Raw genomic sequence first — 24,328 nt, 5'->3', positions numbered from 1 at the left:
ACTTTTTTGGCACTGACAGTATAACATGTTATTAACACTACTTATAATGCATTATATTAACAATTCATAATGTATAATAAACATGCTATAAAGTGTAATTCAGTGTAAATTATTTTTAGAAATATTTGTAACCATGTTTATAATATGGTATAATATGGTTTATAGTATGTCGCGTTTAAAAAAAAAAAAGTAATACATTTATTTATACTGGCACAACCCAGCGGAGCTCCTGAAAAGTGGACTCTAATGCTTTTGCTCTGTTGCTGGCAAGATGAAGATTCTCATCTCTCCTCCTCCTCCTTATTCCCTCTGGTTGAGAGATGCTGTTTTCTTTCTGCACCTTGCGAAGATCAGGTTTAGTTTGAGGGGTTCTGGTGCTGGTCATTCTTTTATCCCCCTTTTCAAGTCCCTCCCACAGCTTCCTGCAGAGGACTTGGGTAGGTCCCTCTCTTGAACTCCCTATCCTGCCCACTTATATATATATATATATATATATATATATATATATATATATATATATATACACATATATATATATACACATATATATATATATATACACATATATATAAACTGCTGGATATATACACATATATATAAACTGCTGGAGTTTTAAACACCTCAGTGTCACTGCTGGACTGAGAATAGTCCACCAACCAAAACTATCCAGCCAACAGCGTCCTGTGGGCAGCGTCCTGTGACCACTGATGAAGGACTAGAGGATGACCAACACAAACTGTGCAGCAGCAGATGAGCTATCGTCTCTGACTTTACATCTACAAGGTGGACCGACAAGGTAGGAGTGTCTAATAGAGTGGACAGTGAGTGGACACAGTGTTTAAAAACTCCAGCAGCACTGCTGTGTCTGATCCACTCAGACCAGCGCCACACACACTAACACACCACCACCACGTCAGTGTTACTGCAGTGCTGAGAATGATCCACCACCCAAATAGTACCTGCTCTGTGAGGGTCCATGGGGGTCCTGACCACTGAAGAACAGGGTAAAAGGGGGCTAACAAAGTATCAGAGAAACAGATGGACTACAGTCTGTAACTGTAGAACTACAAAGTGCACCTATATAGTAAGTGGAGCTGATAAAATGGACAATGAGTGTAGAAACAAGGAGGTGGTCATAAAGTTATGCCTGATCGGTGTATATATATATTTGATTTGCATCCTATATGGACGAGTCTCAGCCTGACTTTATTCTGTTTGTTATAAGGTCGAAAAATAAAAACAGCAAAATCGTAAAAGATGATATTTCTTTCAAGTACAGGACACAACATTCAACTTCACTAATGTGGTCTGGAATAGAAGTTTAGAATCTGCACTTTCCACAGTTTCTCCACTCGTTTCAGTCAGAAATAATCCACACAGAATTACAGTGTGTCTTTGTTTTCTCCAGCCACAGCAGCGCCTGCTAAGGGTTAAAGGGGAATATCTGTCTGTGTTAAGGAACGTGGCAGACCAGATGAATCACACCTGAGACAGCTCAGTGCAGAGCAGAGCAGAGAGAGGGACAGATCTGGTGACTCAGTGTGAAAAAACAAAGGAAAGAAAAACTACCCCATCAGGAGGAGATGGTTAGCGCTGCGGTAGAGAGGAAAAATAAAGAACAGCTCTGATAAAATACTGCAGCTTTGCGTCTGATCAGGCCTGGAACGTTAAACTGTAATGATAATATAATATAATAATATAATAACATAATTAATCATTAAATATACAAAGATATCAGTGATGGCTGCCTGTGCTGTATTTGATAAAACGATGATGCAGGTCTGTTCCTCAATCCGGCATTAGCAGCAAAACCTTTGAACAGTTTCTGCTCTGGGATACCAGGTGGTGCTGGGCACCTTTTATGCTGTAAACATGGGGAGGACAAGAAGTCTAGCCATTCACTCACAACTGCCCACACCACATACCCAGCCATTACCATGTCTTGGGATGTCTTAAGACATGTCTAAAAACACATTATGAAGATGTCTTAGGACATATTGAGGCACGTCTTAAGAAATGAAGATGTGTCTTTAGACACGGATCTTAAGATGTCTTGGCTATAACAACATCCCAAGATGTCTCAAGATGTAGGATGCAAAATATTTATCTTTAAATTTTACCTGAATAAATCTTTTACTTTTAAATATGTTTAAGGGAATAATAAAACGTAAACATTATGCACTATTTATAGCAAAAACTCTAGTAAAGAACTGAACTTTTTAAAATTATTTTATTATTTATTCTATGTAGGATGCATAATAGTATGATTTACTTTCATATTTATTATTTTATATTATTTTATAAACATACAAACATTACATACATTAGTACATACTACAGTGATGCATTTCAGAAAAAATTTAACAATAAAACTAATAATAATAATAATAATAATAATAATAATAATAATAATAGCCACATGGTTCCCAGTCTTTAACTTTTTCTACAATGAGCCATTTTATATGAAACCACTAAAAGACAAAGTGATGTCTTTTTTTAAGCACAGTTAGCCGGTGTTACCTGTTTTCAGTTAGCACAGTTAGCAGAGTTAGCTAGTGTTACCTGTTTTCAGTTAGCACAGTTAGCAGAGTTAGCTGGTGTTACCTGTTTTCAGTTAGCACAGTTAGCAGAGTTAGCTAGTGTTACCTGTTTTCAGTTAGCACAGTTAGCAGAGTTAGCTAGTGTTACCTGTTTTCAGTTAGCACAGTTAGCAGAGTTAGCTAGTGTTACCTGTTTTCAGTTAGCACAGTTAGCAGAGTTAGCTGGTGTTACCTGTTTTCAGTTAGCACAGTTAGCAGAGTTAGCTAGTGTTACCTGTTTTCAGTTAGCACAGTTAGCAGAGTTAGCTGGTGTTACCTGTTTTCAGTTAGCACAGTTAGCAGAGTTAGCTGGTGTTACCTGTTTTCAGTTAGCACAGTTAGCAGAGTTAGCTAGTGTTACCTGTTTTCAGTTAGCAGAGTTAGCTAGTGTTACCTGTTTTCAGTTAGCACAGTTCACCAAGTTAGCTAGTGTTACTTATTTTCAGTTAGCAGTGTTACCAAGCTAGCAAAATTTGTCTGGGCCACTTGTGGGCCACATCCTTGGCCCAGTATACGGCTGGGTCCTTGGCTCAGATCTGGCCCACAAGTGGCCCAGACAAATTTTGCTAACTTGGTAACACTGCTAACTGGAAATAAGTAACACTAGCAACCTCTGCTAACTAAAAAGCTTAACATGACTAATTGTAAAGTGTAAAGTGAGTAGAACTAATGAATATGGCCCAAATCTGGCCCAACTTCATTGCTGATCCACAATATTTATGACAGAATTGGCCCTCAAGTTTAGACACGATGCAAAACCATAAGAAGATCTGGCCCTATTGTGGCCCGCATGCCCGGTAATCAACTAACACTCGCATAGGAAAGCCAGAATCGGCCCAGAATGGCCTAGGTAGGTAGGTAGTGGTAGTTATGTTCAGTTTGCAGAATTAGCAAGGGTTAGTTATTGTCAGTTAGCACAGTTAGGTAGGGTCAGTTATTGTCAGTTAGCACAGTTAGCTAGAGTTAGCTATTGTCAGTTAGCACAGTTAGCTAGAGTTAGCTATTGTCAGTTAGCACAGTTAGGTAGGGTTAGTTATTGTCAGTTAGCACAGTTAATTAGCCTGGAGAGCTGCGTTTTGTAACTGTGATAAACTCATTGGTGAATCAGCGATGTGAGCCAATGAATCAGCTGATGAATTGGTTGCTAAATCGGTTGATGAATCAATTGATGAATCAGTGAGGTGGAAATGGAAACGCTCAGAGTCATTTCGGATCATTTCTATGTAAAAGGTATTGACTGAGCACCCTTTTCTAAGAGCTGTGAAAAGTCAGAAACAAAGAGAGATTCCAGAAAAAACATACCAGAAATGTCAGCAAACAGACAGAAATGAGGGCGAAGACTGGCTAAATAAACAAGAACAAACAAACCATCAGCGTCTCCTTCTGAAATCTCCAGGAGGTAAGTCAGGATTTCTGATCCCCCGTTGTCTTGTGGAGGGTCTGCAATGAAAACATAAACATAATATAAATGACATGTGCAGTTATGTATATGTAAGCATGTATAGGTGTGATGGGTGTGGTGTGTACGAACCCCAGGTAACGGTGAAGCTGTAAGGTGTGATTGGTTCCTGAACGCTCGGGCTGGATGGAGGTCCTGGTTTATCTGGACTTGTTGTACAGACCAGAACCTCACTGGGTCCAGTCCTGCCCTCTATACTGGAGGCTATCAGCTACAGCAGAGAGAGACAAGGGGAAAAAGAAGAGAGAAAAAATAATAGAAGAAAAACAGCAGTTATAAATAAATAATTAATATGTGAGGATAACAGTTGATAAAAAGTATATGAGTACAAAGTATATACTGAATACTGCATAGCGGATTCTAAAGACTTCATAGTGGATACTGAATAATTCATAGTGGATACTGAGCAATTCATAGTGGATACTGAGTAATTCATAGTGGATACTGAGTAATTCATAGCAGATACTGAATAGTTCATAGTGGATATTGAGTAATTCATAGTGGATATTGAGTAACTCATAGTACATACTGAATAATTAATAGTAGATACTGAATAACTCATAGCAGATACTGAGTAACTCATACTGGTTACTGAATAATTTGTAGTAGATACTGATTCATTCTTTATTCAGATGATCCTTTAAGCTGTATGTCTTTTAAGAATTTAAAATATATGATGGTTTGAATTTGTTCAACACTGTGTAATCACACAGTTATGTGATGAGTTATTTGATAGTTTTATGATCTTCATTATTCTAAAATGTGAAAAACAGTGCTCAGTTTATGTTGTGTAAGTATGAATATGGAGGCAGAAGAGAGAAGCGCTCCTGAAAAGTGTTTTCAGACGAACAGAGCTGAAGCTCAGACACTGTAAAGGCTCTGGATGTTATTATTCAGCTCTGAATGAAGAGTCTTTAGCCGAGAGATAAACAAGCTCAGCTGAAAACGACACCGTTCAGCGAGAGGCTGCTGAACAGACGCAGTAATTCAGAAACCAAAAGCAGCTGCGCGTGGAGAGCACGGTGTGAACAGAGAACACATGAAACAGCGAAAAGGGTCTCTCAGTCAGAGCAGCGAGGGCTTAGAGGGCTGTTCATTAGAAGAAGACAATAAAGACCGAATCATCAACAGAGACAGACCTGACTTCAGTTAGTAAAGTACAGCTGTAATCACGTAATCTACCGCATACACTGAAGGTCCAAAGGTATCCACACAGTCCTTTAAATGAGTTCAGCTACATCAAAGTGGAACTCCACCAATTTTTCAAAACGTGTCCATAATTAAGTGGTTAAGATGTAATCAGAGCGGTTCAGAGTGGTTCAGAGCGGTTCAGAGCGGTTCGGTGTGAAAAGCTCTGTTCTAGATAAACTTACCGAGTCAGAACTGTTCACAGTGGTGGTGATAGGAACCAGACGTCCACCTCTAAAAGCTCCCTCACAGAAAGTTCCTACATGAAATGGTTATGAATTCACTGCCCGATGACCGAGACACTGTTTTATGATAGTTTAGAGAACTTAAACTCCATTCATGGTGGAGGGATACATGCAGGGCGCTGTGAGGCAAAATAGTCCCCAAAGAAAACTTATTATTTCAGATTTTCCACTATTTTCCATCATCAACATTCCATATAAACCCAGAAGACTCGTGTAGGTTCACTGGTGGTTCTGGATAGTAAATAAAATGTCTATATCTGTGTTGTAGTCATGGCGACCCCTGGTTCCTATCACCACCACTGTAAAGACACCTGAACCATTTCACACCAAACCACTCTGAATCTCTCTGATTACAGCTCAACTATTTAATTATGTATAATTTTTGAAAAACTGGTTCCCTTTTAAGGTCTGTGATGCTCTTTGCAGAAGTAATTTTTAACAACTAAGTTTACTTATTAATAGGTACCTGCTACCGGAGGATTAGTACACCTGTTTCTCTGTGCATGTGAAAATAAAACTCTTGAATCACTGACACAGCTTGTATAATCTCCACAGAAACTGACCAATAGAATGGGTACACTCTGGATCAGCTTCGCACAAGCCTAAGCTCACCATGCCCAGTGCCAAGCGTGGGTTAGAGGGGTATAAGCCCCCAGTATTGGACTGTGGAGCAGTGGAGCCGCTGGAGGTGTCCAGAAGAAATCTGGAACCAAACTTTGTTCTTCAAACTGGCTAGCTGGTCTACAGTATGAACTATGGAAGTAAACAGTGTACAGTGTTGTTAATAAAAGCCGCATGGTGGCCAGTTAAAAAACACACCCATTGCTAACAGGTGAATGAAGTTAAGCACACAGCCTTGCAGTCTCGACAGACAAACACTGGCAGTAGAGGGTCGTACTGATGAGCTCAGTGGCTTTAAACATGGCGCTGTCATAGGATGCCACCTGACACAAGTCAGTTTGTGAGATTTCTGTCCAGCTAGATCTGCCCCGTCAACTGTAAGTGCTATTACTGTGGAATGGAAGCATCAACAGCTCAGCCACGAAGCGCTAAACTCACAGAGTGGAGCCGCCGAGTGCTGAAGAGCACAGTGTCTATCCTCTGTTCCAAACCACCTCTGGAAGCAACATCAGCAAAATAACTGCACATTAGGAGCTTCATGAAATGGGTTTCCATGGCTGAGCAGCTGCACACAAGCCTAAGATCAGAACGCACAATGCCAAGCGTCGGCTGGAGCGGTGTAAAGCACCGCCACTGGACTCTGGAGCAGTGAAACGTATTCTGTGTAGTGACCAATCAGCTTCTCTACCTGTCAGTCTGATGGACGAGTCTGGGTTTGGCGAATGCCAGGAGAACGTTACCTGCCTGACTGCACTGTGCCAGCTGTACAGTTTGGTGGAGGAGGGATGATGATATGGGGCTGTTTTTCAGGGGTTGACCTAGAACCCTTAGTTCCAGTGAAGGGGAATCTTAATGCTTCAGCAGACCAAGACATTCTGGACAGTTGTACACTTCTAACTTTGTGGAACAGTTTGGGGAAGAACCTTTCCTGTTCCAGCATGACTGAGCCCCAGAGCACAAAGCAGCTCCATAAAGGCCTGACTGGGTGAGTTTGGAGTGGAAGAACCTGACTGGCCCTCACAGAGCCCTGACCTCAACCCCATCATACACCTTTGGGATGAACTAGAATGGAGATTGTGAGCCAGACCCCCTCGTCCAGCATCAGTGTCTGACCTCACAAATGCTCTTCTGGATGAATGAGCACAAATTCCAACAGACTCTCTCCAACATCTTGTAGAAGCTTCCCAGAAGAGTAGAAGCTGTTATAGAATGGGATTCATAAAAGCTCCTGTAGGTGTAATGTGTCCCAATATTTTTGTCTGTATAGTATATGTACACGAACAATATGAAGTATCAGCATTAATCCACAATTCTCATATCACTGCAACTGTAAAATTACCATATATAAGCTATATTTATATACTGTGAGGCGTATATGAGAATAATTCCCCGTCTAGCGCTGTAAAGTACTGAGTTTTATGCTCTCTTTACTGTTTATTTTCTGTATGTATGATTTAGTGCTGAGCATTTATCTGCATTATTTACCACATACTGTCACCTGGCCATTTATTTCCCTCATACAGGCCTTATATATAAAACAACTCGCCACTTTTTATCCACAGCTGATATACGATCCTGGAGAAAAACGCTTTCTATATCTGAGTCCCTGAAAAACAAGTAATAAGTAACCAAACCAAAATGACAGTGCAGAACAGCTCTGCTATCTGTTTACTCACAGCAGCACAGACAGCACTGAGTATACGCACAACAACAAACACCATGACCAGACACAGCAGAGATGAAGAACACAATGAAGACTGACAGATAGACAGGTTAACAGACAGACAGACAGAAAGATAGATAAACAGACAGACAGGTAGATAAACAGACAGACAGATAGACAGACAGACAAAAAGACAGACAGATAGACAGACAAACAGACAGACCGACCAGTGGATAGACAGACACGTAGATAAATAGACAGACAGACAGACAGACCAGTTGATAGATAGACACGTAGATAAATAGACAGATAGACAGACAAGTTGATAGACAGACATATAGATAAATAGGCAGACAGACAGACTTGTAGATTAACAGAGAGATAGACAGGTAGACTAACTGACAGACAGACAGACCGGTAGATAAACAGACAGACAGGTAGATAAACAGACAGACAGACAGACAGACAGACAGGTAGATAAACAGACAGACAGACAGGTAGATAAACAGACAGACAGACAGGTAGATAAACAGACAGACAGACAGAGTCTAACTGCTTTAGAAAGAGCGTGAAGGGGATTTTATCCAGAAGCCCTAACAGTGATTAACAGTGACTGGAGGTTAAAGATTATGATGATGATCCATGAGATTTATCTCTATTATCTGTCATGTCAGCTACGAATGATGGCTGAACAGAAGCAGCGAGGATCTATTAGTTTTGACTGATTATTAGTAATGCAGGAATGGACTGATGATTATTAGTATTTAATAATGAACTCACTCTGAATTTGTACTGTGAGCTCCTCTTCAGGCCCTCTACAGTACAGCTCAGGCTGTCTCCAGTGTACTTCGGGTGGAACTCAGCTCCCTGAAAATCAGCACACAGAGATACACAGAGACATCAGCACAGACACAGCACAGCCTCTAATCATACAATCACATCATCACAATATCAGCACAGACACAGCACAGCCTGCAATCATACAATCACATCACAACATCAGCACAGACACAGCACAGCCTGCAATCATACAATCACATCACAACATCAGCACAGACACAGCACAGCCTGCAATCATACAATCACATCATCACAACATCAGCACAGACACAGCACAGCCTCTAATCATACAATCACATCATCACAATATCAGCACAGACACAGCACAGCCTCTAATCATACAATCACATCATCACAACATCAGCACAGACACAGCACAGCCTCTAATCATACAATCACATCATCACAATATCAGCACAGACACAGCACAGCCTCTAATCATACAATCACATCATCACAATATCAGCACAGACACAGCACAGCCTGCAATCATACAATCACATCACAACATCAGCACAGACACAGCACAGCCTGCAAGTCATATAATCACATCATCACATCATCACATCAGCACACAGAGACACACACACACACATCAGCACATACACAGCACAGCCTACAAATCATATAATCACATCATCACCTCATCAGCACAGACACAGCACAGCCTGCAAGTTATATAATCACATCATCACCTCATCAGCAGACACAGCACAGCCTACAACTCAATCACATCATCACCTAATCAGCACAGACACAGCACGGTCTACAACTCAATCACATCATCACCTAATCAGCACAGACACAGCACGGTCTACAACTCATACAGTCACATCATCTCATCAGCACACAGAGACACACACATCTGCACAGACACAGCACAGTCTAAAACTCATAATCACATCACATCATCAGCACAGAGATACACACACATCTGCACAGACACAGCACAGCCTAAAACTCATATAATCACATCACATCATCAGCACCGAGATACACACACAGATCAACACAGACACAGCACTCAGCACAGTCACATCATCAGCACAGCCTACAACTCATACAATCACATCATCACATCATCAGCACACAGAGACACACGCACACAGCACAGTCTAAAACTCATATAATCACATCACATCATCAGAACACAGAGACACACACACACACACACAGCACAGTCTTCATTATCATTCACATCATCACCAAACACAGCTCTGTCTACTGACACATTACTGAGTCTAAACTGAATTAATGAATAAATTAATTGATTAATTAACACTTCAACTTAGTGGAAGTAGAAGGTAGGTGTTTCTAATAAAGTGGCCAGTTTGTGCCAGTATAAGGTAGGTGTTTCTAATAAAGTGGCCAGTTAGTGGAAGTACAAGGTAGGTGTTTCTAATAAAGTGGCCAGTTAGTGGAAGTATAAGGTAGGTGTTTCTAATAAAGTGGCCAGTTAGTGTATTCTCTTTAATATAATCATTATTAAAGTAATGAATTCCTTTCACTGCTTTGTAACAGCTGCTAATTATAATCTGTGCTGATAAAACTATTTGAATCTGAATCTGTTTCTCTGTAAAAGCTCTGATATCCAGACTGAGTGCAGTGTTGGAGAGGGTCGTACGTTGCTGTCCTCCTGGATCTCCAGCGTGTAAGTGAGGGGCTCCTCGGCGCTGCAGCCGTCCGGCCGGCTCCACTCCAGCATGATCCAGCTCACTCCAGCACGAACCAGCCGAGGAACGCCGGGCAGATGAGGCAGAGAACCGCTCGTACAGAACACCACCTCCGGGCTGAAGGAGCTGAGAGAGAGAGAGAGAGAGGTGTAGTGACAGTGAGAGTGAGAGAGGTGGACTCTCACATGTGCAGCAGATCCTTTAGGTTATACTTCAAACTTGATATCATAAAGGAAGTTCTAATAAAATGAACATATTTGGAGATGAAGATCAAATCTCAGGCAGATAACTTTCCAAGAAATGACTGTAAACAGACAATTACAGTATATTATTTCATTTAACAAGTTTATGTTCCCAAAAACCTTCTATTGTAATTTTACACATCTTAAAATGCGTTCTGCTGTCTAGCTTATAGCATTTCATCAACACTGTACATGATATTATTGCATAAAATGACAGCAATCATTAATATGACCAGTGATTGCGAACTTTTGAACTACTGTGTACAGCAGTTAGCTCTGCCCATTTGCCTTCTGAGTCAGTCAAAATGACCATGAAGTTATTCATTTTTCAGCATCAGAAAGAAAGTAGAAAACAAACAGTAGTGTGGAAAAGTTTCAGGTGCCTAAGCACTTCATTTAAAACCAGTTATCCTGGGATAAGTGTGTTTATCACTACAATACATTCAAATAAACATAAACACAGTGAAAAGTAATGAGAGCTTCTGCGTAGTAGAAATACTGTGAGCTAGTCTGATGGACTCCAACCTCCAAAGTTCAGTCTTAGAAGCTGGTTGATCATTTTCTGAAGTAATCAAACACATTCAGTGGTGTTGAGGTCTGGACTCTGGGGCGGTCAGTCCATCGTTCAGCTTCTGTGTTTGATGTGTCCGTCTCCTTTTCTCAGTGAGGTTCTTCTTGATCAGCTACACATCCTTTCAGACCCACAGCGCTGAGTCGTCTTCTCACAGTGGAAGGATGGACAGAAACACCTGTGGATGTTTTCAGATCTGAAGCAGCTTGATTTTCTCCTCTCTCTCAGAGATGAAAGCTTTAAGTGCTGTTTATCTGATGGGGGCAGTTTTGGGGTCGGCCAGCTCTTCCAGGTGGTTGTTAGGAGCCACATTTTCTCGGGAGCTTTTAATCAGTCTCTGAACTCCAGTTTTAGAAACTCCTGTTCTTTTTTTTTGTCCTTCTCTATGAAAGTGAGCTCATCTCGTACCTGATCTCTTCTGAAATATTCCCTGAGAAATCTACAACGTGGACTTAACGGCTGTTTTGGAAATGAAATAAAGAGTCTCTTGACTTTTGCACTGCGCTGTATCAGTCCCAAAGGCGCAGTAACAGACACAGCCTCTTTAGTAATCATGTAGAAATGAACTAGGACTGTTTTTGGTTCATAAAAACACAAATTCAAATCATGCTTTAAGCAAACACTACTTCTCCGTGTGCAAAGCAGCTTTTTGTATATTTTCATGATGAATTTTGGAGAGTTAAGAGAATGGCTGGTGCATACGAACATTTCAGAGTGTTTCGCTTGCAGCGTCTGATATTAAACCCTGCCCCCCCTCCACACTGACATTTTCATTCAGTTTAAATCTGAGTGATTGAGTTTACGGCCGCGCAGAAACGCAATACACGTACACATCCCCGCAGGCCATAAAGAAACAGAATTACAGCCCCGCAGCCCAAACGGCCGGACCCACAGTTTCACCCTCATTCTCCTCAAACGCACTCAATCCGATTCTCTAACATTAAAATGTCCTGGATAGTCTCCAAACCGCTCGAGCTCTGAATACAAAACGACTTTTCCCACTTAAAGAGCTTATTAAAAAAGTTTAGAGCCGGGAGCTCAGGTTCCTGCCAGAGTTTCAACCTTCAGACAGACACTCCTCCTGCATTAAAGCAACAGTTTGGCAAAAAAACCCCACACATTTCCCGGTTTTCCTCCTTTATGTGTCTGAAGTTTGCTTCTCTAGTTTTAGCATCAGAGCTACGAGGCTACTGTAGCTATTAGCCACCAATAAGCATGGTGCTACCTGCCTGCGTAAATCATCACACGCTTTCCTCAAAGCATGAGGAGGTGTTCGGTGTCTCTAATAGACTCGATTATGTGGTTTCTGATGCTGAGTGACTCATTGTTATCTACAGGGAGATTCACTTGAAAGAGGCCCTGAATATTCTGTAATAACTCTCTCTGGGACGAAGCAATCTGAACAAAACAACGTGCAATGTGCTCCTCAGTATGTGGAGCTTCGAACAAGCCGGGATGCCCCTGCGTCGGAGTGATGAGGTAGGCGCCGGACAGCCGTTGCAACGTGTAACCTCCGTTTGCAACTTCCAGGTGCAAACCCCCTGTACCCCTTCATGTGTCTGGCAGAAAACGGGGATCACTTCCAGCACCGCATGTAATGCAATCGATTACACACACATCAAGATATGTAGAGTATTTTTTGGTTCAGATCGCTTCACCCTAACAGGAGTTACAACAGAATATTTCGGGGCCTCTTTCGAGTGAATCTCCCTGTATTAACATGGACTAAAGTACATTAGCAAAGCTAAAAACAATAGCAGCCACCTGGGAGACTGAATTTAGTCCATACTTTGGTCCAGTTGTATAAATAACAGCGTATGAGAATTTGAGACAAGTTTATGCGAGTTTGCTGATTTGGGTATGCAGTTAGCACTATGCTAATTGGTTGAGAGTAAACCCCCATTACTTGTTAGCTACATTAGCCTTGTAGCTCCAGTACTAAAACTACAGAAGCAAACTTCAGACACCAAACAGGTCTTTTTAGTTGATTTTAGTTGTTTTACTACTTTTGTTTTGCTCTTTTTTGCCATCTCCACTTGTTTTACTTTGTTGTTTTATTGTTTTTTTTTCATTGTTTTACTAAAACAATTCTGTGACAGAACAGATCAAATTACCTCACCATTAAACCGTCAGTAATACAGCGTTAGAAGCTTCCCTGTGCTGGAATATAAGTAGCTTAACCATTCGGCTAAACAGCCAATTACAAAACAGCCAAATGAACGTCTCAAAAACGACTCAATCCTGAACTACTAACCTGCAAAAATGCTTAAAACGTGCTGACTGGTCTCACTGGTCTGTGTGTAAAACACACACTGCAAAAAATAGTATCTTTACAAGTGGAAACTTCTTAAATTTAGTCAATAAATCTCATATTTCTCATTATGAGACTGTTGTAAGAATATAAGATTATTCCACCTGTTTCTGTACAATTTTCCTTGATTTAAGTGATTTTATCTATTGAAAGTAACATGATCTGCCAATGGAGCAAAACACTTTTATAAGATAAAACTGCTTAAAAACAAGTAAAAATGTCTAGAAATAAGTTAAACAATCTCACAATGTTCTTACAACAGTCTCGTAAATAGAAATATTAGATTTATTGACTACATTTAAGAAGTTTCCACTCACTAAGATATCATTTTTTTGCAGTGTAGACTTTAAGCTGAAATGTGTGAAGCAGTGCTGACCACTGTCTGGCCACCCCAGAAGCCATCCCAAAATTTCTGCCAAGAATAAAACGTTATTCTCTGTTCATATTACTCCTGCGTTATTGTTCTGCTATGCAGTGTCGTCCAGAGGAGGATGGGTTCCTCTTCTGAGTCTTGGTTCCTCTCAGTGTTTCCTCCTCTTGCTCTTAGGGAGTTTTTCCTTGCCACCGTTGCCACTGGCGACGCTCATGGGGGCTCAGACCCGGATTTTTTTTGTAAAGCTGCTTTGTGATAACGGCTGCTGTAAAAAGTGCTGTAGAAATAAACTTGATGTCATTGGTTTCCACCTCGCTGTACTCACTTTCTCACTGCGAGTACGTCTCTTCTGTAATGCTTTGTCTTTAAGGGGAGAGTAAGTTGGCAATGGGCTAAACAACCGTTAAACTCCCTCCAAGCTCCCTCTTTCTCCATGCCACCACTTTACCACCCCTGGTGAAAACTGCCACTGCCCCTACTCAACCGCAGCTCCTACTGCAGAGCCGTTCTCCTTAACACATTAGCGTTTGTGGCCTTTTTTAAGTATAAGTTCTCTCAGGGGACGAGAGGCGATCACCAGTCGGCGGTAGCTCTTGGTGCGCCTGGGGCCAAACATGTCTCGGCTGATGGACTACATTTAGTGTACAGCGGGAGGAAAAACTGGGCACATGTTTTGTCAAACTATCAGTTTAATGGGAGGCAGCAGAGGGGCAGAGAGATGAGAACGAGTTCAGAGCGAAGAGAGCAGCCGGAGAAAAACACAACATACTTCACCCTGATAGCCTTTAGAGAGGGAGACGACCACGGACAGCAGGAGACGGTGAGGAACAACCACAGATTAAAACTCAACCAGAAAGAGAGAGAGAGAGAGAGAGAGAGAGAGAGAGAGAGAGAGAGAGAGAGATAAGAGAAAAAAGGAGAAAGAATAAACAGAGGAACAAAGAGAAACAGAATGAAAGACAGAGAGAAAGACTAAGTCTGAGGTACCACTGACTGTACCGAGATTGAGAACCCTTTGACCCTATTGAGTCTGAGGAACCACTGACCTTACTGAGAATGAAGAGCCATTGACCTTACTGAGTCTGAGGAACCATTGACCCTACTGAGTCTGAGGAACCATTGACCTTACTGAGTCTGAGGAACCATTGACCTTACTGAGTCTGAGGTACAACTGACTGTACCGAGATTGAGAACCCTTTGACACTACTGAGTCTGAGGAACCATTGACCCTATTGAGTCTGAGGAACCATTGACCTTACTGAGTCTGAGGAATCATTGACCTTACTGAGTCTGAGGAACCATTGACCTTACTGAGTCTGAGGAACCATTGACCTTACTGAGTCTGAGGAACCATTGACCCTGCTGAGTCTGCGGAACCATTGACCATACTGATAATGAAAAAGCATTGACCCTACTAAGTCTGAGGTACCATTGACTCTATTGAGATTGAGAACCCTTTGACACTACTGAGTCTGAGGAACCATTGACCTTACTGAGTCTGAGGTACCACTGACTGTACCTAGATTGAGAACCCTTTGACACTACTGAGTCTGAGGAACCATTGACCCTATTGAGTCTGAGGAACCATTGACCTTACTGAGAATGAAGAACCACTGACCTTACTAAATCTGAGAAACTATTAACCCTACTGAGTCTGAGGAACCATTGACCCTACTGAGTCTGAGGAACCATTGACCTTACTGAGTCTGAGGAACTACTGACCCTACTGAGAATGAAAAAGCATCGACCCTACTAAGTCTGAGGTACCACTGACTCTACTGAGATTGAGAACCCTTTGACCTTACTGAGTCTGAGGAACCACTGAGTCTAAGGAAACAGAGAACCGATTTCATCCTGGAACTTTTGGAAGAAACCAATAGCACAGGGAAAGGGGGTGTGGCTTTTTGAGATATCTATGACATAATTCCTTGACTCATAAAATGACCATAGCTACATATTATACAAAATAATAGTAATGAAATAAAACAAAACTACACAAATTACAGATATCGAAAATCTGGTGGGTCATGTGTCCCGGCAGCTTGAATGGGTATGATGATTGACTGAACTGATCCTCAGTTCCAGCATTCAATATTACTGTCTCTGTTCCATACAAACACATTCCAAAAGACTCAGACTCAACACGCTGTGAGCTGGAGGTCCTCACCTGGTCCCGATGTCGTTCCTCGCTGCTACTCTGAATGTATACGCCATGGCTGGACACAGTCGCGTCAGCTTGTAGTGCCTTTGGCTCCCAAAGTAACATTCTCGGAAAACGTTGTTCTTTTTGCCCTGCAGAAAACAGAAAGAGGGTTAGAGGACACTCAGCGACAATAAAACAGCCTGCAGCACTTTAGCTCCGCCCACCAAAACTGATGTCATAAGGAGTATTTTAGCCCGGGCTGTTTTTTTGAATGAGACACAATATAGGACAACCAATCAGAACAAATGTGTGCTTCAATGCATCGAATAATCAAAGGCAAGATATGAATGGTCCATAAACTTCTTTGATGCCTGCTAAGGCAGACTGGTTCGGTCTAGGATGATTAGGTTCAGGTTTTTAAGTTTAGTGTGTTGTCTTTGTTCATCTCAGCTGTCTGATATGAACTCGGTTATGTTGTCTTCTTTGTGCAGAAGTTAACAGATGCTTTATAGTGAAATGCTGCAGTGTTGGTTGGGTTTAACCCAGTATTCTGGTTGATGTGTAGGGTCTTGCTATTGCTTTGTATCACTACAGGGGGGCTCAAGTGTTGAAACAGGTAGGGCGATAACTGCACGGCTGTCAGCAATGGACTCTTTTCATACTTCCATGTTCCAGTCAGCGGAAGTCGTTATAGGAGTAGTCCATCTGTTTCTCTGCATACTTTGTTAGCCCCCTTTTACCCTGTTCTTCAGTGGTCAGGACCCCCATGGACCCTCACAGAGCAGGTACTATTTGGGTGGTGGATCATTCTCAGCACTGCAGTAACACTGACGTGGTGGTGGTGTGTTAGTGTGTGTTGTGCTGGTCTGAGTGGATCAGACTGGTGTTTTTAAACATTGTGTCCACTCACTGTCAACTCAATTAGACACTCCTACCTTGTCAGTCCACCTTGTAGATGTAAAGTCAGAGACGATAGCTCATCTGCTGCTGCGCAGTTTGTTTTGGTCATCCTCTAGTCCTTCATCAGTGGTCACAGGACGCTGCCCACAGGACGCTGTTGGCTGTATATTTTTGGTTGGTGGACTATTCTCAGTCCAGCAGTGACACTGAGGTGTTTAAAAACTCCAGCAGCACTGCTGTGTCTGATCCACTCGTACCAGCACAACACACACTAACACACCACCACCACGTCAGTGTTACTGCAGTGCTGAGAATGATCCACCACCCAAATAGTACCTGCTCTGTGAGGGTCCATGGGGGTCCTGACCACTGAAGAACAGGGTAAAAGGGGGCTAACAAAGTACGCAGAGAAACAGATGGACTACAGTCTGTAACTGTAGAACTACAAAGTGCACCTATATAGTCATAGCCAATTTAGTCGTCTCCAATTCCACCCGCTAGTTAGGACTCCCCCAATCACACGATGCTATCAACGCTAGGAGGGCGAGGCTAACACAGGCTTCCTCCGAGACCTGTGAAGCCAGCCACCGCTTTCTTTTCGAGCTGCCGCTCACGCAACGTCACTGGACAGCTTAACGTGCTCGGAGGAAAGCGCCAACCGCCAGATCTGTTACGTCAGCTAACAGACGCCTGCGCTGACTATCATCGCGCTGAGTGATGGGGGGAGAGGGGGGGCCATCCTACCCACCCAGAGAGAGCGAGGCCAATTGTGCTCTCTCGGACTCCCGGCTACGGACGGCTGTAGCATCACCAGGGATCGAGCTCACGATCTCCTGATGAGGGACAATGCTTAGACGGTTGCGCCACTCGGGAGCCCGTGTAATTCATTTTTATAAATGTTTAGAATCATGTTTATAATGCCGTATGAATGCAGTATAACATGTTATAAATACGTTCATAGATGCTTACAAACGTAACATTCATAGAAAGTGTTACCCCCACTTTTTCACAGTCCTACTCAAAAATGTATTTCTGCCACTGGATTCTGTCTCTCTCGATACGAGTGCTGTAAAGGTAAGTTTGATTGACGATCATACTGTCCTTTTTTCCCTGGGCGAAACAGAAGAGCAAGCTTTACCTCGTCCCACTCTAAAAGGTAGCTGGTGATCTTCGATCCGTTGTCGACAGGAGGCTGAGGGGAGAAAAATGAAGACGTCACATGAAAAAAGGAAGATGTTTATTCCCATTACGACTCTAATTTCCTCTTCAGATGAGTTACGCAACCGGCACGTCCATCTGTGTCCTGAAGCAGAGAATTCAACCAGCAGGAGAGACAGATAAAAGCCCTCATTCAGCGAGTTAGAGGGGCTTTTAATGAGGCAATCTCACCACCTCATGATAAAACCCCTTTCTGATGATGATGCACAGTCATTTGAAGGCGTGTACTACAGTGTTGTGAACGCAATTCCACTCCATATAGATTGTGATGCACTTTGATGGACAATCTTCCAAATAACTCCAGCAATTACTCTAATTTCTCCTTTCATTAACAAGTCCGTCAGCAGCAGGTGGTTTTTCAGAGATGAGAGCATCAAACGATGACACTTCAGAGTTAAACTGAAGAGAGAATGCTCAGAATTTTGCTGTGTGAGAATCATAATCAGAATTACATCATTAACAAAGTTCATTAGCGCGTCTTCACTGTAAGAACTTTCACTGTAAATTTACCGTAAAAATACAGGCTCCTAGTTGTGTTACTTTGACAGTAATTTACTGAACCACGTTAACAGTAAATACCAGTGACTCCACACTCATCTGCACCTTCAGATTACTGTGATGGAGCTGCTATTCTGCTATAAACTCACAGTAATAAACTGTAATTAAATTACAGAAATATCCTGTATTTTTACACAACAGCTGTAAAAGTAATGCAACTCAGTAACCAGTAAACTACTTTGAATTTACATACAAAAATGACTTAATTATCCGAGCCTATAAATGTTAATAAAATAAAGAGAAAGATATATTATAATAAATCCAAAGACTTTATCAATGTACATATTTATTCGCCATTCTTAGCACTATATATATGTTTTAACTTTTTGCACAAATGTAACCAAAAACTCACATTTGGTAATATCAATAAATAATGCTATTTTATGAGAACACTTCAGTGTTCCAGCATATAACCAATCAGAAAATGGCTTATGAAGAGGTTATTTCACAACAAAATGATGAATACAGTATTGTGGCCTGAAAAAATGAGCATTATATATGGCCAAAAGTATGTAGGCACCCTTCCCAACTGAGTTCAGGTGTTTCAGCCACATCCTTTGCAGCACATAGTCATGCAGTCTCCATACACAAACACTGGCAGTAGAATGGGCCGCACTGAAGAGATCAGGGACTTTAAAAGTGGCACTGTTATAAGATGCAACCTTTGCCACAAGTCAGTTTGTACAAATTTCTATCCTGCTAGATCTGCCCTGGACAACTGTAAGTGCTATCATTGTGCAATGGAAGCACCTGGGGGCGACAACAGCTCAGCCATGAAGTAGTAGACCATGGACACTCATGTTAGGAGCTTCATGAAATGGGTTGCCATGGCTGAGCAGCTGCACACAAGCCTAGGATCACTATGCGCACTGCCAAGCGTCAGCTGAAGGGGTGTAAAGCGCCACCACTGGACTCTGGATCAGTGGAATCGTGTTCTCTGGAGAGATGAATCAGCTTCTCTATCTGTCAGTCTGATGATGAATCTGGGTTTGGTGGATGTCAGGAGAACGTTACCTACTGGAATGCACAGTGCTGACAGTAGAGTTTGGTGGAGGAGGGATGATGGGCGGGGCTGTTTTTCAGGGTTTGGGCTCTCAGTTCCAGTGAAGGGTGATGTTGATGCTGCAGCACAAAGACATTTTACACAGTTATCTGCTTCCAGCTTTGTGTCAGCAGTTTGGGGAAGAGCCTTTCCTGTTCCAGCATGACTGAGACCCTGTGCACAAAGCAGCTCCATAAAGACATGGAGTGACCAGTTTAGTGTGGAGGAACTCCAGTGGCCCTCACAGAGCCCTGACCTCAACCCCACTGAACACCTTTGGGATGAACTAGAACGGAGATTGTGAGCCAGGCCCTCTCGTCCAACATCAGTGCCTGACCTCATAAATGCTCTCTTGACTGAATGGGCTCAAATTCCCACAGTCACTATCCAACATCTTGTAGAAGCTTCCCATAAGAGTGGAAGCTGTTAGAGCCACAAAGGGGGGCGACTCCATAATATGGCCCACGGATCTGGAATAGGACGTCCAACAAGCTCATATAAGTGTGATGGTCAGGTGTCCACATACTTTTGGCCGTACAGTGTACACACACTGGTTGAGCGTACGTGTCCTACCTTCCACTGCAGTGTGAGGGAGTTTTTGGTGCGGTGGGTGAGTTTCGGGGGTGAAGGACAGTCTGGGCTGCTGCTGTGTGTTGTAAAAGTTCCAACCTCTGAACATGAGCCTTTAAACGTATTACACACTGCGTTCACTCTGAGGGGGAAAAAACACATACATGAATAAATACAACACATAAAATTACTACCTATTGTTTTAATGTTATTTGTAACTTGTGTAACTTTTGCATAAAACTGTGCATTTAAATTATTACTGTTCATTTATTATTACTGTTATTTTCATTATTATTACATCTATTACATGATCATTATTATTGTTGATCATTATTATTGTTGTTGCTGTTATTACTATTATTATGTACTTTTGTTATTCTAATATTCTTAGTATATGTGACATTTTTATGTTAATATAAATAATGTATGGAGCAAACGTAATGTATAAACTAATGGACACCATCGTCATCAGAACAAAACCGCAAAATCTCCATTTTTGATGTTTTTTTTTCCACACATTGAAAAATGGGGACGGGCAGTTTGGATTTAGTTAAGGCTTTTAACTCAGGGTTTAATTCTTTTTGTTATTTCAATGCTTTGATAACTTTTAATTAAGAAATAAGAACAACCCCTGATGAGCAGGTGTGTCCAAACTTTTGAGTAGAACTGTACACAGTCTCGCTCTGCCGAGGCAGAGAGGCGGATACATGTATCACACTGACCTTTACTGCTGAGCGACGTACTGAGATTGATTAAACAGAACTAATGGACCACAAATTATCAATACATCTGAAAAAACTGCTAACTGCTATAACCTATTCAGATTATACACAAACAAAAAAGCTTTTAGATCAAAATGCCTTTCAGATTTGAAATGAACTTTTGAACTTCAATCCATAGTAAACTTTGACATTTTGTTTTCTAAATTTGAGATTTAATTTTTCTTCACTGACTTTTGTCTTTTGAGCTCACTGTTCAGTAACAACCTTGTGTTAGATGTGGCAATAAATTCAGAAAAACATGTATTTAATCAGTGTTTTGAAGCTTTATCCAAAGTGGTAATGTTTCTATATTAAGGTAAATAATAATAAGGTTTTCTGCAGTCGTACCGTACGTGGTAATCTGTAGCGGGTCTGAGATCCTTCAGCGTGCACTCCAGCTCCTCACCACTGAAACACATCACACATGAAGGAACACTGTTAAAACACTGCTGAACGGTTAGTCTTAAACAGCAGAAGAACCCTCAGTTACTATTACTACTCACATATAAACACATAATTACAGAACTAATTACACAGAAGTTCTGTAAAGAATTCTATTTAGATTTGAGTCTGCACGTCTGACTTAGTTCTCTTTGTTTTAACGTCCAAAATTAACAAAAATGTTTATTTTTTTTTCTTTCTGCAAAACTAGACTGAATACACAACAACACATTTTAATCAAACTCAAATCATAATAAAATATCTCTCCTTCTCCTTATAAACAGTAGCACTAACTAACCCTGGTATGGATGGAAAGGTTATAATCTAGACTTGTCAAAATTAAGATAATTAACATATGAGAACATTGTTATTTATGCCTTATGATACAACTTATAAGGCTTAAAAAGCAGTCTGAATATTTGACAAATCTGAACGGAATCAAATAAATGAAAACAAACAAAGCTTTAGATTCAAGAATCCAGAGTCAGCACCATGAATAAACTTCTCCGAAGCTATAATTGCTTTTGATTATGCAAAATATTTATGCAAAACTCCAATCACACCCGATCTGAATTGGAGACACGTTCTACAATCATATTACTTCAAGCTGTTCAACTCACAGGAAAAAAAGTGACTCATTCTGTGTGAATAGATTAACTTTTCTTCAGGTAAAATGTTCTAAATGAGACGTGTCCCCATTTCAACCCCACATAAAACTTCCCAGAAAAACTACAGAATAACTTCGGAAATGTTTCATTTTAACGTTTCAAACATGTTTTCCAATTAGCTGCTGCTACTATGCTGAAAGAAAATGTGCACACAGTTTCTAACACACACTATATGGCCAAAAGTACGTGGACACCTGCCCATCACACCTCTATGAGCTTGTTGGACGTCCCATTCTAAATCCATGGGCATTAATATGGAGTTGCCCCCCTTCGCAGCTCTAACAGCTTCCACTCTTCTGGGAAGCTTCTACAAGATGTTGGAGAGAGTCTGTGGGAATTTCTGTCCATTCATCCAGAAGAGCATTTATGAGGTCAGACACTGATGTTGGACGAGAGGGTCTGGCTCACAATCTCCGTTCTAGTTCATCCCAAAGGTGTTTGATGGGGTTGAGGTCAGGACTCTGTGCAGGTCACTTGGGTTCCTCCACACCAAACTGGTCACTCCATGTCTTTATGGAGCTGCTTTGTACACAGGGGCTCAGTCATGCTGGAACAGGAAAGGCTCTTCCCCAAACTGCTGACACAAAGCTGGAAGCAGATAACTGTGTAAAATGTCTTTGTGCTACAGCATCAACATCACCCTTCACTGGAACTGAGAGCCCAAACCCTGAAAAACAGCCCCGCCCATCATCCCCCCTCCACCAAACTGTACTGTTGGCTCTGCATTCCGGTAGGTAATGTTCTCCTGACCTCCACCAAACCCAGATTCATCATCAGACTGACAGACAGTGAAGCTGATTCATCACTCCAGAGAACACGGTTCCACTGCTCCAGAGTCCAGCGGTGGTGCTTTACACCCCTCCAGCCGACGCTTGGCATTGAGCATAGTGATCTTAGGCTTGTGTGCAGCTGAAACCCATTTCATGAAGCTCCTGATGCTCAGTTTTTGTGCTGATGTTGTTCCAGAGGCAGACTGGATCTCCATAGTGAATGACGCGACAGAGGATAGGTGATTTGTATATGATACACGCTTCAGCACTTGGCGGCTCACTCAGTGTCTACTGCTTCATGGCTGAGCTGTTGTTGCTCCATTTCCACAATAATAGCACTTACAGTTGACAGGGTAGATCTAGCAGGACTGAAATTTCATGAACTGACTTGTGGCAGAGGTGGCGTCCTATGACGTTGCCATATTCAAAGTCTCTGAGCTCGTCAGTACGATACATTCTACTGCCAGTGTTTGTCTATGGAGACTGCAATGTTATGTGCTTGATTTTATGCACCTGTTAGCAATGAGTGTGGCTGAAACACCTGAACTAAACACTTAGGAGGCGTGTCCACATACTTTTGGCCATATAGTGTATATAACATTTTGCTGCTGTCAGCACAAACCCTTATATCTCCATTTTTGTTTTCATTTTGTTTTTCATTTTTGACTTAATCTGAAAATATCAGTTGTGCTTTACATTGTATTAAAATGTCATGATGAACACAATAGGAATGTTTCAAAATATTGTAAAAGATTGTAGAAAACAATCTGGTTTCATTAACTTCCATTCGAAATTAAAAGTGTAAAGTTACCGTTTTGGAGATACAAGGTTTTGTTGCCATAGCAACAGTGCATATTTGTTTTTAAAATTAAATGTCTGGTGAACCAAAACCAGGAAGCCTTTATTTCTGTGGGTGAACATGAATAAATGTGTTGAGCATGTTTTGCTCTGAGTGCATCATTAACAGACTTCTGTACAAACAAAGGTAATATGTGGTGTCCCACAAGGTTCTGTTCTAGGACCACTATTATTGTTATTATATCTCTTATAATACATTATAATTTGCAATAACAATTTATTTGGATAATTTACCATGGGCGGGGGGGGTATAAAATTTGTCCTGTGCAAAAGTTATGGCACATTTAGTATTTTATATATGGCTTTTCTCTATAATTTAAACTCGATGCCACTGTTGATTCAATCTGTCCTAAGACATGAAATACAAATAAAAATATAAAAATATAATTCAGGCCTTTATTACCCCAAGATTGGACTACTGTAAAAAAGCCTAAACAAGCTTCAGTTAGTGCAGAATGTGGAAGCCAAAGTTATAAGTCTGACAATATTAGTGCTGTTTTTTAACATTACATTGGTGGCCAGTTCAATTGCATATCGCTTACAAAATTCTGCTATTTTAATATAAAACAGTGGTATGATATAAAACTAAGTGGCCTTCTTTCCCCTCAGTACCTGAACTTATGTCCTCTTATGA

The 24,328-nt window shown here is 41.4% G+C and overlaps 1 protein-coding gene across 2 annotated transcripts in view; it reads right to left on the bottom strand.

Moving 5' to 3' along the window:
- Positions 1-24,328, bottom strand: part of LOC118804798 (fibronectin type III domain-containing protein 3B-like) — a 188,685-nt gene that overhangs the window by 37,339 nt on the left and 127,018 nt on the right. For both annotated transcript variants that reach the window (XM_036565449.1, XM_036565450.1), the window contains 8 exons: positions 21,306-21,365; positions 20,200-20,338; positions 17,947-18,000; positions 15,933-16,057; positions 10,220-10,394; positions 8,536-8,622; positions 4,111-4,249; positions 3,948-4,019 (listed from right to left, as the gene is read on the bottom strand). In XM_036565449.1, coding sequence (XP_036421342.1) covers positions 3,948-4,019; positions 4,111-4,249; positions 8,536-8,622; positions 10,220-10,394; positions 15,933-16,057; positions 17,947-18,000; positions 20,200-20,338; positions 21,306-21,365 — 851 coding nt within the window. The remainder of the gene's footprint in view (positions 1-3,947; positions 4,020-4,110; positions 4,250-8,535; positions 8,623-10,219; positions 10,395-15,932; positions 16,058-17,946; positions 18,001-20,199; positions 20,339-21,305; positions 21,366-24,328) is intronic.

This window comes from Colossoma macropomum, unplaced genomic scaffold, assembly GCF_904425465.1.
Source record: "Colossoma macropomum unplaced genomic scaffold, Colossoma_macropomum, whole genome shotgun sequence".
NCBI classification, from domain to species: Eukaryota; Metazoa; Chordata; class Actinopteri; order Characiformes; family Serrasalmidae; genus Colossoma; species Colossoma macropomum.
This window is presented reverse-complemented; position numbering and strand designations above follow the sequence as displayed.